This window comes from Pelmatolapia mariae, linkage group LG23 (genome assembly GCF_036321145.2).
Source record: "Pelmatolapia mariae isolate MD_Pm_ZW linkage group LG23, Pm_UMD_F_2, whole genome shotgun sequence".
Taxonomy (NCBI): Eukaryota; Metazoa; Chordata; class Actinopteri; order Cichliformes; family Cichlidae; genus Pelmatolapia; species Pelmatolapia mariae.
Window position 1 is genome coordinate 46,607,940 of NC_086246.1, and position 14,306 is coordinate 46,622,245.

At 42.4% G+C, this 14,306-nt stretch overlaps 1 protein-coding gene across 1 annotated transcript in view; it reads left to right on the forward strand.

Annotated features, from left to right (window-relative positions):
• The window catches only part of faf1 (Fas (TNFRSF6) associated factor 1), a 64,462-nt gene that overhangs the window by 48,161 nt on the left and 1,995 nt on the right, over positions 1 to 14,306 (forward strand). The window contains exons 16-18 of the mRNA XM_063467113.1: positions 2,287 to 2,367; positions 4,014 to 4,091; positions 7,240 to 7,455. Of these exons, the coding sequence (XP_063323183.1) occupies positions 2,287 to 2,367; positions 4,014 to 4,091; positions 7,240 to 7,455 (375 nt within the window). The remainder of the gene's footprint in view (positions 1 to 2,286; positions 2,368 to 4,013; positions 4,092 to 7,239; positions 7,456 to 14,306) is intronic.

Sequence of the window (14,306 nt, forward strand, 5' to 3'; positions counted from 1 at the left end):
AGTTTTGGTTTTGGTTGTGTGAAATCTTTCGTAGCTGCCCTTTCCACTTTTATGCGTGTTTTATTTCCACGGATTTTTGTCAGCCCTGACTACACTGTGCCTCTTTTTTGACTACTGTATCTATAGATGACAGATGTCAAGCTGTGTTAGGTTCAGCCATTAAGTTAAGTCAACCAAACAGCCTCTTTAGCAATGAGCAGCGCTATTGTGGGAGTCATAGCATCTCAGTTATGGGAATCGTGGCTGAGGAATGAGTTGAGTTTCACACACACCCTGAGGGTCAGACTTGCTCAGGTGAGCTGCGCCCTGCTGAGTGACAGCTACTCTCTCTGTGTTGTTATAATGTCTGTAATGCTCTGGCTTCATTGTGGATTTGTCACTCTTAGTCGCTCGTCAAATAATCACTAATGATAGGATTTAAAACAAGAAATATTCAGAGTTTGTACGTAAAGTGTTGGATCCTAGGGTTTTTTTGTTTTACAGGATTAGTGCTGGTGCTGTGTGTGTGTGGTTGTGTGTGTGCCAAAAGAATAGTACTATTACCAAAATTAAACACTATAAAAACGAAGTGTAATATATGACTAATTATTCATTATTAGTACAATCAACCTCAAGATTTTCACTGACAAACCTCATTTTCACGGTACCTGCTTTTGGGTGCTGGTGTATATGATTCTTTCCCTGTGTCTCGTCCTTCTTCTTCCATTTTTCTCCTTTCCAAAGACAAACTCAGACATGAACACAGACACCCAGACATTCCTGTTTGACAGCGACTTTTGTGTCAGTCTGGAATCGGAGCAGCTGGAAGGCCACATTGTGATTTCTACCAGCCGTACTGACTCGCCAGTCATTTGTATGGTTTTCTGTGTTTTAGCTTAGTAGTTAGTAATCAAATGACTACTCGATGCAATTTTGTGGTCTACATCTGTCAGCATTTCACGGTTGTTGTTTTTTAAAGGTCGTTTTCAGGTCATTAAGCATGCATTTCATATGAAATCTAGCCAAAAACTAACTATTGTGCAGTTTGTGCTGATTTGGTAGAAGAGTTGTATATAAAAAGAGTATAAATTTGAGTCAAGTTTCATGGTTAGGTGTACTAGTGTCCACAGAAAGGATCTGATTTAAGCCAGGGCCCTCTGTTTGTTAAGTGACAGTGCGCATAAAAGCTGATATTGCAGTCCAAAAGGAAATCATTTGATATAAAATTTGCCCTCTGTCAAGTAGAGCTCAGCCACTTGGTTCCAAAAATTAAATTGCAAAAAAAACAACCCAAAAACCGCCATATAAAGCGTCTTTCACTAGTTGTTATTTGTGAGCAAACATTAAATATGTGACAGCTTGCTTTTCTGAACACCAAGTGTATCATCACGACTAAAAGACGGCACACGTCTTGCCAACTTGAACAGTAGCCAAGATATAGTTGTGGAAAATCTGTTTCTTTTTTCCTCCAAAGTTAAGGCCCTGAAAATCACATGGTGTTTGAGCATGTCAGATAAACATTTCCCTTCATGCCTTCTCACTTTAGGTTATTCAAAGTGTTTGAAAACATTCAACAGCAGGTCAAATGAATGTAAAATGAATATCAAACATGAACTACTGTGCGACTTGTTTGCGTGACTCGGGGGCAATCTATTGAAAGTAGCCACTTTTGATGCTTTTGTCCCTCTGTGCCATTCTTTTACAGTTTCCTTTCAAAGTTCATCTATTATATAGCCCAAAAGCACAAATGTATATTTGCATTTTCCAATTCAGTGCAACAATACACACTGTCATTTTGCTTAGCCGCTGCCTGGTTTCACAGTAGCCCTCTGATCATCACAATAAGCTTACTTTGCCATATCCGGGCTGACACACAGCGTGGGCCTTCAGAAAATAGAAAACTAATGGCTGTGCACTGTTAACACAATGGACACTTGTATTTAGTCCCAGTCTTTATAAAACACTTTGTAGCCACAGCAGGTAGAAAGAGAAAGGCCGCCTGTCCCTTTCCCTCTGTACAAACAGGAAGAGAGGCAGCGTGAATAAAAGAAAAAGGGAGGGTGAAACTGAGATGAGGAAACATAAAAGGGGCTCGGGGTCTGGTAAATGACAGCCCAGTCAGAATGAATTCCCTTCTGTTGCTACTCTTTCATACCTGGTGTTTGTATGTAGCCGCACTTGACATGCTGTTTTCTGCTGCTAGCTTCCACAGCCGGCACTTCTGCTTAGATGTTTTGTCCTCGTGTATCCTTTATTATGCTGTTAGTTAATGGGACCGACTTTCTTTCTTCCTCTCTCTCCACTCAGGACGAGCGCGAGGCAAGGGAGATGGTGAAGAGAGAACAGGACGAGGCCTATCGTTTGTCTTTAGAGGCTGATCGTAAGAAGGTACTTTCAGAATAATGAAGTTGTGATCAGAAGTTGACATACACTTATCATGGGCGTGAATGTCATGTAGGTTTGTGCTTTTAATGATTCCTGCGAGTTGTTCCTCTTCCAGGGTGGAATGATGGCACAGCATACATCTGTATGCTGTGCCATCATTCACTGTTTTTCACAAACAAGAATTGGGTGCACATCTTTGAATTTAATTTGTATTTTCTCTAATCCACATGGGGTAAAATGTCTGTGTATATATAGGCTCAAATATATACACCATGTCCACTAGCAACTTACACCTTGACCAGACACTATAAACAAACTTTTGGCACAATTATGGATGGATATTTGACCACCCTTCTTAGCAGAGTTGATGAAGTTCATTTAAGTTGGTTGGTTTTCTTGGTACAGCCGAGCCCCAGCTTTTAGTCCACGAATTTTAAATAGGGTTGAGATCAGGGCTTTGCGAAAGCCATCCTAGCAGCTTAATGTTAGCCTGTTTTATCCCTTTCAAAACCAGGGATCATTGTCCTAATGGAACACCCGTCCAGCTGCTGATTTGAGGTGAAGTTGAAGAATTTGGAGGTAGTACTTCATTGTTCCATCCACTTTTTACAGTGTAGCAGTACCACTGGTAGCAAAACAGCCCCAGAGCAGAATGCTACCATCACCATGCTTGATAGTTGATACACTTCTTCGGTTTAAGCCTCAGCTTTACTCTTCCAAACATACCTCTTGCCATTGTGGCGAAATAGCTCAGTCTTTTTCTTGTCTGACCATAAAGGTTTGCGTCATAATACGGCTGGGTTGTCCATATGTGCAGCTGCTGGTGTTTAAACTCCTCTAGTGATCTGGAATCTGCAGTTGTTTAGAAATGGCCGATTGAGCTTCTGGTAGGATCTACTCAAAGCCCTAACCTCAGCCCTAATCAAAATTTGTGAACTATGCTTAAAAGCTGGGTCTGTGCCAACAAACCAGCTAATTTAAATGAACTCTATAGTTCTGCCAAGAAGACAGAATTATGCCAGAAGCTTGTTGATGGCTACTAAAAGCATCTGGCCGAGTTTCAACTTGCTAAGAGACATTTAACTAAATATCAGTGGGGATGTATGTATATATTTGACCCTGTGTGGATTAGAGATAATCCAAAGTATGTTCAAATGTGCACCCAGTTCTTGCTTTTGAAAGGCATTAAAGATGTACGGCGTGCAGTCATTCCAGCCTGGAAAAAGGATAGTTCAAATCCATTCATGCCCCTGATGAGTGTACATAAACTTCTGACCACCAATTATCTTTGTGTATCACTGTCAGTTCTTAAGTGTTGTTTTTGAAGCATAGTATTAAAATCAAAGGGAACCTCAAACATCAGGTTTAGAGTACAGTCTACTCCTACTGTGTTACTAGGTTTAGTTGAGGTGTCATAAATAATAAGAAACGCCTTATTGTTGTTCAGTGAGATCATAATGAGCCAGTGTGTGTACAGAGCAGCTCATTTTAACTTTAAATTATGCTGTGCTGGTGCAGACTACAACTTGCGTGTCTAGAACAAAGTTTTTGTTGATCAGTCAGTTAGTTTGTCAAAGCAAAGTAACACAGTGTGAGAAATGAATCCAATTAATGATTTGTTCATGGGGTTTTTTTGGGGGGGTTTTCAGAGAGAAGCCCAGGAGAGAGAAGAGGCCGAACAGTTTCGCTTGGAACAGATGAGAAAGGAGCAGGAGGAGGAGAAGGAGGTGAGTACAACAGCCATAATTATTCTAATTATACAGCAAACCTAGGTAGCCAAAAGTGTCAGTTAGTTACTAGTTAATTCGTACCGAACAAGTTTGCTATTATTCCACAACAGCAGCTCATAATTCGGTTGAATTAAAAGAGAATTTTGGACTCGGAACACATTTCAAAATGATCAAATGAAAATCTACTATTAGCTAACATACTAGTAGTATGATTTAGCAGGGTTGTACCATTGTGCTGTTGTTTATGTCCCTTTTCTGCTTACTCAATAGTAACTCAATTAAATTGTGGTTTTGGTGGAATCTGCCAGTCAGTGAAGCCTGTGTTGTGTCAGTATACAAGCATACAGCCATTTCAGAGAAATTAAATATCCTAATTACAGCAAGGCCGATCCCCATTAATGTCACGTTCAGTGTACACAGTTATTGTCCTGGTTAGCTTTTTTTATGCTGATATAGCACACAGCCTCATATTCAAACCCGAGTGAATAAAAGAGGCAATTCATGTACACAGACCTATGCACAAACATACACCTAAGTAAACACACATATTCTCCGGAAAACAATTATTGTCTGCAAAGACGGGGCAAGCGCGCACACACGCACGGCGGACACAATGTCACGCACACAGGAAAACAATAATTGTCGGTGAGGATGGCACCCGCGTCGTGATAGTCTATTGTAATACAGTGTAGTCCTCGCTGATTGCTGTTTGCTCTGCAGGTCAGAGCCCGAGGGCAGCGAGAGGTATTGGGTGACCCGTCTTGCTCAAATGATTTGTCACTTAAGTTAAACAGACGACAACAAAAGAGCCCTGAACCTGGCCTTCTTAATTATATCACTGTAGTCCACGAATCAAACAGTGCATACATGCTTGTGTATTTTCGACAACAATAGCCGGGATGGCGTTGTGTTTCCTACTTATATTAATTTTCTCTGCTCGAGCTCAAAGGTTTCCATGGTGTCTCCTGTGCTACTGTCTAGATATCCATAAATATGAGAAGCAGCAGCAGCTGGTGTACCGAGACAATGGCAACTTAAGTTTCCCAAACTGTTAAAGGATAACTTTATCATAACGTGATCCTGTTTTGTGTACCTGTAGCTCTGATGGATGTCGGTTCAAATACACTAAAAAAACTTAATTAACAAACAAACAAAACTGGGAATTTGCTTTCCTTTTATTTAATCACTATTACTAGTTGTGAATTCTTCTCCTAACTGGAGACAAACATGTGAAAACTAATTATACAGCAAACCTAGGTAGCCAAAAAAGTGTCAGTTAGTTACTAGTTAATTCGTACCGAACAAATTTGCTATTATTCCACAACAGCAGCTCATAATTCGGTTGAATTAAAAGAGAATTTTGGACTTGAGCGCGTTTGAAATTAGTAACTTGGATTTTAGCATTTACATCACACATGCTGCTCTTTATTTAAACAGTCTATGGCGGCAACTGGTTCTTTTATCACTCCTCGCTGTGCTGGTGCCAACTTAGTTATCCATCTCCTCGAGGAAGGCGCGGCGTTGCCTACCACGTGAGCCGTTTTAATTGGAATAATTTTTTGTTTGTTTGTTAGTGCTTGTTTACAGTTTTCGGTTGAGTTTACAGTAGAAACTGCAGACACAAGAAAAACACCAGTCACCACCGGAGAGGGAACAATGCTAGTGGGAATGCTTTCTCTGTGATTTTATGCCTTTGTGCGAAGAAACGGGAGATGAATATGGGAGCCAGTGAACTGGGGGTTGGGGCGGGAGGGGGTGGAGGGCATGTGTGTTTCATGCGCCTGTGTGGACTGGCATTATTATTTACCTCCGTCAGGGGGTCTTAGCATACAGTTGTGCGGCTGTCAGGTGCACCTATTTCTCCTGCTCATCGTCTGTTTGCTTTCTGTGGTTAGCCGAGCGGAGCTGGAGAGGCAGGTAAATGGACGGAGAGATGCTCCCGATTATTTGTGCGGCGCTTCCTGGGCCCGAAGCTCGACCAGACGTGTGCCTCGTGGTTGCTTTGGGGACGCTACCTCTAACTCGCGTGGGCGTTTGTGCTTGTGTCTGTGGTTGACTAGCTGTCTGCATTTGTATGTCCATCACCTCATGCGCTCCTGTCTGTTATTTGTGTGTGCGTATGTGTTAGCTTTGTCCCCAGGGGCCCCTTTAACTCAGCTTCAGCTCTTGTACCTGAGGGAGCTGATGGCGGAGCAGCACGCGCTCCACCCTGCCCACCCAACACCAGAAGCTGCTAATGAGCTACTGTTGTACACTCTTATGAAATATAATTGCATTATGGTGTGTAAATAAAGCCGGGGCGTGTTGTCACAGCATATGCTCCCCGGCTGGCCAAACAGGAACAACAAGCCAGGGGAGGAGGAGGTGAGGGGTAGGAGCAGAAAGGAGACGAAGGCTCCAGGGAGCAGCTGAAGCATGGTTTTTGGAGCTCAGGAGGCTTGATTTGCTTTTCTGTGGAAGATGACGGTCAATGGTTGTCGTCACTCATGAGCCCTGCCCTTTAGCGCAGACACCGTTAGCGTCTGTAAAATAAGTGATTGCTTCTCATGAAGAAGATCTTCAAAGATCTTCCTCTTACTAGTGAGGGTTTTCCACTTTCTGCAGGGGTATTTGACAGTTTTTTTTCAGAGGGTGACAGAGCAAACAGCAAGGCAGCATGAAAGAATGAAGCACTTGGCTGCTCTTAGCATACTGATATGCTACTTGGCAACCTTCTGAGCTACAACGGGCTTTAGGGAACAGGGTGAGACACAGGGCAACTAATTTAATAACATTCTTAGGGCAAGAAGATTGTTTAATTAATGTGAAATAATAGTGTTGCAGTAAAACTCTGAGAGCAACTTCTTGGCTTGCCTTTCATATATGCTTGGAAAGCGTGTCGTCATCTTTATCGCTGCCAACGTCACTGTTGATACTCTGGTTTAAGTTCACTGTAAACACAGACAGAACGAGATGCGGATTTTTACTGAAGTCACTGGAATAATCACGCTGACTTTGCTGTTTAAATGAAAGGAAGGCAAAAAAACGCTTGCAGCAGCAGTGCTGACTGCTGCATCTCACCAACACCTGTATGCAAATCTGTGTTTTCAAATTCATTAATGCATTTAACTGACAAAAACAAAAACGCTGGCTTTTCTTGTTTCAGGCAATCCGCTTGTCATTGGAGCAGGCCCTGCCTCCAGAGCCCGATGAAGAGTCAGGCGAGCAAATCAGCAAGCTGAGAATCCGCACACCAAGTGGCGAGTTTCTGGAAAGGCGTTTCCTGGGCAGCTGTAAGCTCCAGGTTCTCTTTGACTTTGTGGCCTCCAAGGGATACCCCTTTGAAGAATTCAAGCTCCTCACGACCTTCCCTCGAAGAAATGTGAGTGGTTTGCCTCCTCTCTTACAGACACGTCAAAGCCGAAATCGCTTCTCTGCTCCTGTTTTAATGCAAAGTGAAGATGCAGAATAGAAAAACGGTTTTTTGTTTCAAGAGTTTGCTTGATCTTAAAGAACAGGCCAAATGATTTAGCCATTTCACAGTATTCCTCAGGTAATTAGCTCCAAAGGTTTTGAATGCATTCTTATGTTTTTTTTGTTTTTTAATTGCCAGTATTTATATCGACAACATACATGCAAATAGGGAATGATATATCGGGATCCTAAATATAGAGCTCTGACCTCTTCTTCAAGGTCAAATAAGGTCAAACATCCATTAAAGGTCTTTTATCTTTAAAACCATGCCTAAAATATGTCTTGGCCATATTTTGCATGTCAAATTTAACCCCTGATGTCACTTTAACATTTCACATTTGCAGTTTGTTTAAGTGGACCCAACAAAGTGTTATGTCTGATGTCTTAAAGTACCAAGAGAGAGAAATATAGAGAAATATACTGTAGTATATTATACAACAAGCTGAAATCATCCAGTTGTCTTTCATTCAACTGTTCTTTGTGGATCTTTATCTTTTTTAAGAATGACTTTGTATCCTTCAGATGAATCAAATCAGCATCTCCGCTTGTGACACCCACAGGCCTAATTGGCTTTTCCATTTAGGCCTCAGCCCAACCTCAGGCAGCAGCTGTGTATGAAGTGCAGCAGGGACAATAGTTCAGATAATCTCTTGTCACTGTTTGGCGATTTTGTTTTTGTGTTTTTTCTTTTTTCCCTCCATTATTGCTTCGTATTTGTTTTACTGTTTGTGTGCTGCAGCAGTAGCCCTGCGTCGGCGCCTTTGTTTACTCGCACCTGTGACGGGGAAAGTTAAGCCGACTGTTTATCCGTCCACCTGCGCACACGTATTATTCAGTGAATATTAATTAGTATCAGTCCACTGTGAATACAGTACACTCTGACTGTGTTAGGATACAGTTGTCAGCACTAAGAGTAGTATTCTCTGTGGCTCTTCTGCTGACACCCTGCATCACTCAGCTATCTACAACCAGCCATTTGAGGGCTCGGTCGCTACGCTGTGTGGTGGCGAGCTAATGAGCACTGTTTTAACTACCAGTTTAATTAGCCCTGCTGCTGGAAACAAAAATGGGATTTCCATTAATCAAGAGTGGAGTGCATGTGGAGGGGTGGTGATTGTATAGAGGTGTGTGTGTGTGTGTGTGTGTGTGTGTGTGTGTGTGTGTGTGTGTGTGTGTGTGTGTGTGTGTGTGTGTAGGCTTGCCCAGGCAGTGTGCCATCGTAGTCTGTAGAGACCGCCAGGGCACAAACACCTCAAAGCAACACACACATTATCGCGCAGCTCACACTCTCCATTTCATCACGATCGCACACTTCAACACATGCACAAATATTTTCAAGCAAACACATGCCCCGCTCACAACTTTGTCACTTAAAGGATTCACAGTTGTCTCTTTATAATCAAGAGTAAACATGTGTTTGAGACAGAGATAAAGATGTGTCTGCATCGCAGATGAAATTCCGGCAAAAACAGGATGGCAGGATTAGAGGGGGAGAGAAGCGAGAAGAGGATGGTGACTGCAGAACTAGTCGGAAAAGAGAACAGAGAAGACAAAAGCTTGAACAAAGAAAAGATTTAATCAGAGAAACAGTCTGAAAGAGAAAAGGATAGAGAAGACAAGTGGAGAAGATATTAAAAAGAAGAAGATGGGAGATTATTCCAGAAAACAGAAAGGCGAGAGATTTGGAGAAAGAGAGGAGGGAAGTGGCTCAGTGGTAGTGCCAGTATGAGGCTGTGAACACAGGCCCCTGTCTAATCCTGCAGCTCTGTGTTGTAATTAAATGAGAGAGAGCATAGAAAGCCTCCATCCCGTCCAGACGCTCTCACTGTTGCTTTGCCAGGATCAGAGGATAGAGGATAGACCACTATTGCATTTGTAATACTGCACAACTGTTGAAACCTTTTTTTTCTCCTCCCTTTTTTTTAGTTTTCAGCAGCTTTGTGCAGTGTCACTCTTTCTTTTGCTATTACCCTCCTCGTCAGTCTTCTTCGTGTCACGTCCACTCATTAAGCTGCAGCACAAATTAGTAGATCTGCTCAGCCCATCTTTAGAAAATTAAGCAAAGCTGGATGTCGTGTTTAGTTTTGGGGGGTTTTTGGGCGGGGAGCGGGAAATGCGTACAACTTCGTTAACCAGGAGCAAGAACGGTGTTGTGAGTTAGTAAATGCGCTAACACGGGTTTTGCAAGTTTCATCCTAAATCACACGGACGTTCGGATATGTCTGAATCATGCTTTTGCCACCTTCCTGTAGCTTAGCCAATAAATGTCTATTAGTCTCCACTTTTTGGACTCAGTCTCATCCTCAACATTTGGTATCAGTGGCTTATCTCTTCAGCACTACAGCAGGCCTTACACTGGCATCATTTGTACTAGGCTTAGCCGTGCTCAGGGAACTAACCCTTTCTCTGTTTCTATGACTGTCAGCGAGTTTGAGGAAGAGGAGGGGGGCTTTTAGTGTTTCAGTTTTCAGCTTTTCATTCAAGAATTTCCTCCGTTTTCTTTGATACTTGTTGAGCACAAACCTCTGCTGAAAGGCCCGAGGTCTTCCTTCAGCGTGCGGCGAATATGTTTAGACTGCCGTTATAATAATTTGCGATAGGCTCTTCCTGGCCGGCTGCTCGTGGATACCAAAACGCTGTCAAAGCGGCGTATTACTTTTCCCATTGTGATACTGTACTCTCTTTCACCTTTGCTAATCCTTCTTCCAGCTCCATCGGCGAATTTGCCCGAATGATTCTTAGACAAAACCTGAGATGCAGTAAAAATAAACAATGGCACAGAAGAAGCTTTGCTCTGCGCTGTAATAGGTTTTACATCTGTTGTACTGGTATGTTTTGTTTTTCTTGTCCTCCTATCTGAACAAGTCGTAGGAAGACTCACAGGAAGTTGAGCAGTAGTTTATTTTTAAAGTGTTTTTTTATAAAATACATTTTTATAACACGCAACATGGGTTCATGGTGCTGTGTGGGGCTTCATCCTTGAGTACAAATATAACGTGTGGAGACGAGTATCCGTCCAATCTCTATAAGTTCCTCTTGACTGAAAGAGGCGTCTGATTGGTTTCAGATACATTTTGCTGTGCTGCAACAGATGTAACGGCCCCCACAGAGTCCTGATCTCAAATTCATCAACTCAGTCTGGGATTAAATGAAGAGACTGAAGAAAGTGAGGCAGCCAAAAGCTGCAGGAGGAATGTGGCAAGTTCCCTAAGACGCGCTGGGAAAGTGTACTTAAAAAAAAAAAAAAGCGATCATACCAAATTATGTATTTTGGCTTTATTTTAAAAGCATCGACAGTTTAGATTAAGGTCCTAAAATGTTTGGAAAGTTCTGGAAATATAAGATGCGCATCGTGCACTTTCAATGAGACTTTTCAGAGATGATGGTTTAGCTTTCGGAGATTGATTTTTAAATATAAAAATTATACAACAAGCTAGAAACCTTGAAATATTTTATTGTGGAAAGGAAAAACACATTTCTGCTGGGAGTATTAAAGCTGGGCTTTACCCTAGGGATCTCAGCCCCCTCTTTACCTTAACCTTCTCCTCCTACTCTTCCTTCCAGCTTTCCCTCCCTCTGCCTCTCTGTTCCCTCCTCTTTCCTTCGCCTGCTGTCTGTACACCTCCCTCTCTTCTGCTCCATCTTTTGTATTTTTACTTTTTGGTCTCCTGCCACCCTGCGTTTTTACCCAAATCCCCCTTTCTTCAAAAATCCTTTAGATAACTTAAAATATACCTTTAAAAAACAGACGAGTGGAAAATTAAAGGAAAAAAACTAAAGTCCTTAATCCTACACCGAGGGACTCGGCTATGCTCGGATAGTTTGTCCCGTCACAGGAAAGCAACACCTCAAATTCATACAAAGTCACTCTGAGTGAAACATTGTTGACTGCAGTCATCTCTTCAGTCAGCGGATCTCACACCTGCACATAATTTTGCACTGACATGTTAGACGTCGTTATCCTGTTATGACTTCCAGAGACGTTGGAAGTCAACGAAAAGGCAAATTGAAGGTTTTGTGGTGGAACGTGGTGGCGAACCAACACCTTACACAAAATCTTTCTGCTTGTTCTTGCTTTGATTTGTCGCTCGTCTCTATATCTTTAAGTGCTGTAGTCTGTCTTTAATTTTCCTCACTTTCTTCTTCCCCATAGCCCTTTTTTTCAGCGTTTTCCTTCCCCTTCAGTCCCCCCCTCCCTCGCAGTCTGTGCGGTGCATTTGTCCTTTGAAGTGCCGTATTCTGGTCTGTTCTTTTCTGTTCACGCCCCAGCACTACGTGCTGTCAACGCTCCTGGCAGCAGATAATGATCTCCCACTGCTTTTGTAATTGGCCAAATAAACACTTGACAACACTAGTTTAAAACAGACAAGTTATTTGGTTTTAATTAACATAGCAGGGCCTGTAATGGCTTCATTAAAAATGCGTTATTTCAGCTGCACGTTTGATTATGTTGGAAACGGACATCTTGAGGGCCTGTGTTTATTTTCCCTTTCTTTTCTTTCATGGCTGAGCGTTGCTTAGTGTCGCCTCCTCTGTTATCAGTGTTGTTTTATTCATTTGAATTAAGTGACTTACAATTGTGCTATTTATTTAAAACTTCACATTAAGTGCTAATTATTTTTTTAACTGTGTTGAGATTTGCTTTTCGATAAGGACAAAAAAGGGGAGGGTGGGGGGGTTTATGGGTTTATGTTAGCCGATCATTTTACGTCAAATTATTTTTCATAAGAAATGAGAGATAAAATAGCAAAGATTGCAGAAAAACACCATCTGTCTTTTTGTTCGGATCCTGGGTTTTTAAATGCGAGGCTCCCCAGTTATTATATTTCCTCTTTAGATTTTGCTTCTGCACAAACACCGCTTATTTGAGTTTTTTTATTGTGTTAATTTCAGAATTTCTAATTAACAACTGGAAAATCTTTTTGCAGGTTGTTAATTAGTTCTGTTTGTTATTTTTTTTCCCTAAATTGCTATTTAGTCAGATGAAAATAATATAATATTTTAAATTAGGCAGACAGTTTCCCTTTCATTTCCCTGAATGATTTCATCTGAAGTGGATGATTAAAATTTATATTGACTCAAGGTTAAAAACAAACTGCAAAAAAGGGAACTAGATTGTGTCTGTCTTATGTACTGTATGTATGTATGTATGTATGTATGAATGTATGTATGGCTGTGTAGGCACAGGAGAAGAGAATATGGCTTAGGCATAGCAGAGGAAAAACAACAGCTTTGTTTGTTGACAGATGCCTCCATGCTTATGGTCTGTTAATTGGATAACAATGTAAACAATCACCGATGGTGCCCGTCTCCTGTGTCAGTGTGGCATCTTGTTTCCCTACTTTTCCTTTTCCGAGTCAGATGCTGCTCTCCTCCCGCTTGCCTCTCCCCCGGCGCTCGGCGAGCACAAACTCTCTTCCCGATTTTGCTCGGAACACTCACACATTCGCACGTAACCCACAGACGCACGTCTTCACGCGCACCTGCTCCACCCCGAAGCCTCATTTACTCCTACCTGATGCTGCGGTGTCATAACAGCCTGTCGGGTTCATTAGCATGGCAGCCATTTGTGAGGCGCTGCTCCCGAGGTGGGAAAAGGAATCCAGCAGCTTCTTTTTGATCGTTTTCCCCCACCGTCGGGACGGAATATGCTTGCTGAGAATGCACGGGTGGAAACAAACATATAATCTCTTCCTATCGTCTCGCTCTGTGCTGCGAGGCTGTCGACGGGGTGAGGGGCATAAAGTTGATGTGGCAGCCCCTCCCTGCCCGCACCGGGCTATGAAGGATCCCGCTGAGAAGTCAAGATGCTAAATGACACCTTGAAATGAGGATAAGGAGATGAAAGGCAAGGAGTCCAAGGCCTTCTAGATCTAGTGTGACATTTCCAAACACCCATGGGAGATCGGAGACGTAGTATCTAATGCGGATTTGTCCACCTTGTCTAATTTAATTGCCTCGAACACTTTTTTAGTTTTGCAGAATTGGCGCCTAACAAAGATTTGAACATGCCAATTGAAAATATAAAAATGTGTTAATTTAATTAGACTCATAATACATTTATTATATGCTCAGAAGGTGAGCACAGGTGATGCAATTCAATTAATGGTCAGAGTTCACATTTCATTGCCTACAAAAGTCGGTTTTAAATCTGTTGCTTTGCTTGTTGTGAGGCCGACCTTTACTGTGCTCGGCTTGCCCTCTGACCTTCTAGAGCAGGTACAGGGAGCTGGCTAATTATCCCACCGTGAGTTTAGAATAGGATCTCTAATCAGAGGGGCTGATGCAGCAGTCACCAGATAAGCCTCGGACACATCTCAGTGTCACACCGCCTCGCCCATTCAGCCCAGGTGTTAGATTGGCCCGATGTAACACAACCCCGCCGGTGATTAGCTCACATAAGCTAAGAGGCCCGCAGGGGTGGTGGGTGTCAGAGGGAGAGAGTCAGATTGTCCTGTTTTTAAAAACAGAGGTCAGACCTCCTTCATGTCGGCTAACTCGATCAGCTCCGCGGTGGGTGGTACTGCGTCGTGTGGAGTTTTCAGAACAGATAAATGTTTTTTGCATTATGAGAAATGTTTCTGTTAAAGAAGAAATTACTCACATAAAATTCTTCTCTGGCTTCCCACTGCACTCAGTCTGTGTCTCACACACGCGCGCGCACACACACACACACACACACACACACACACTCCTGTCCTGTAACCTTCATCAGTTTGTTCTGGATTGGAACCTTTTTAAGAAAACAAACCTAATGGT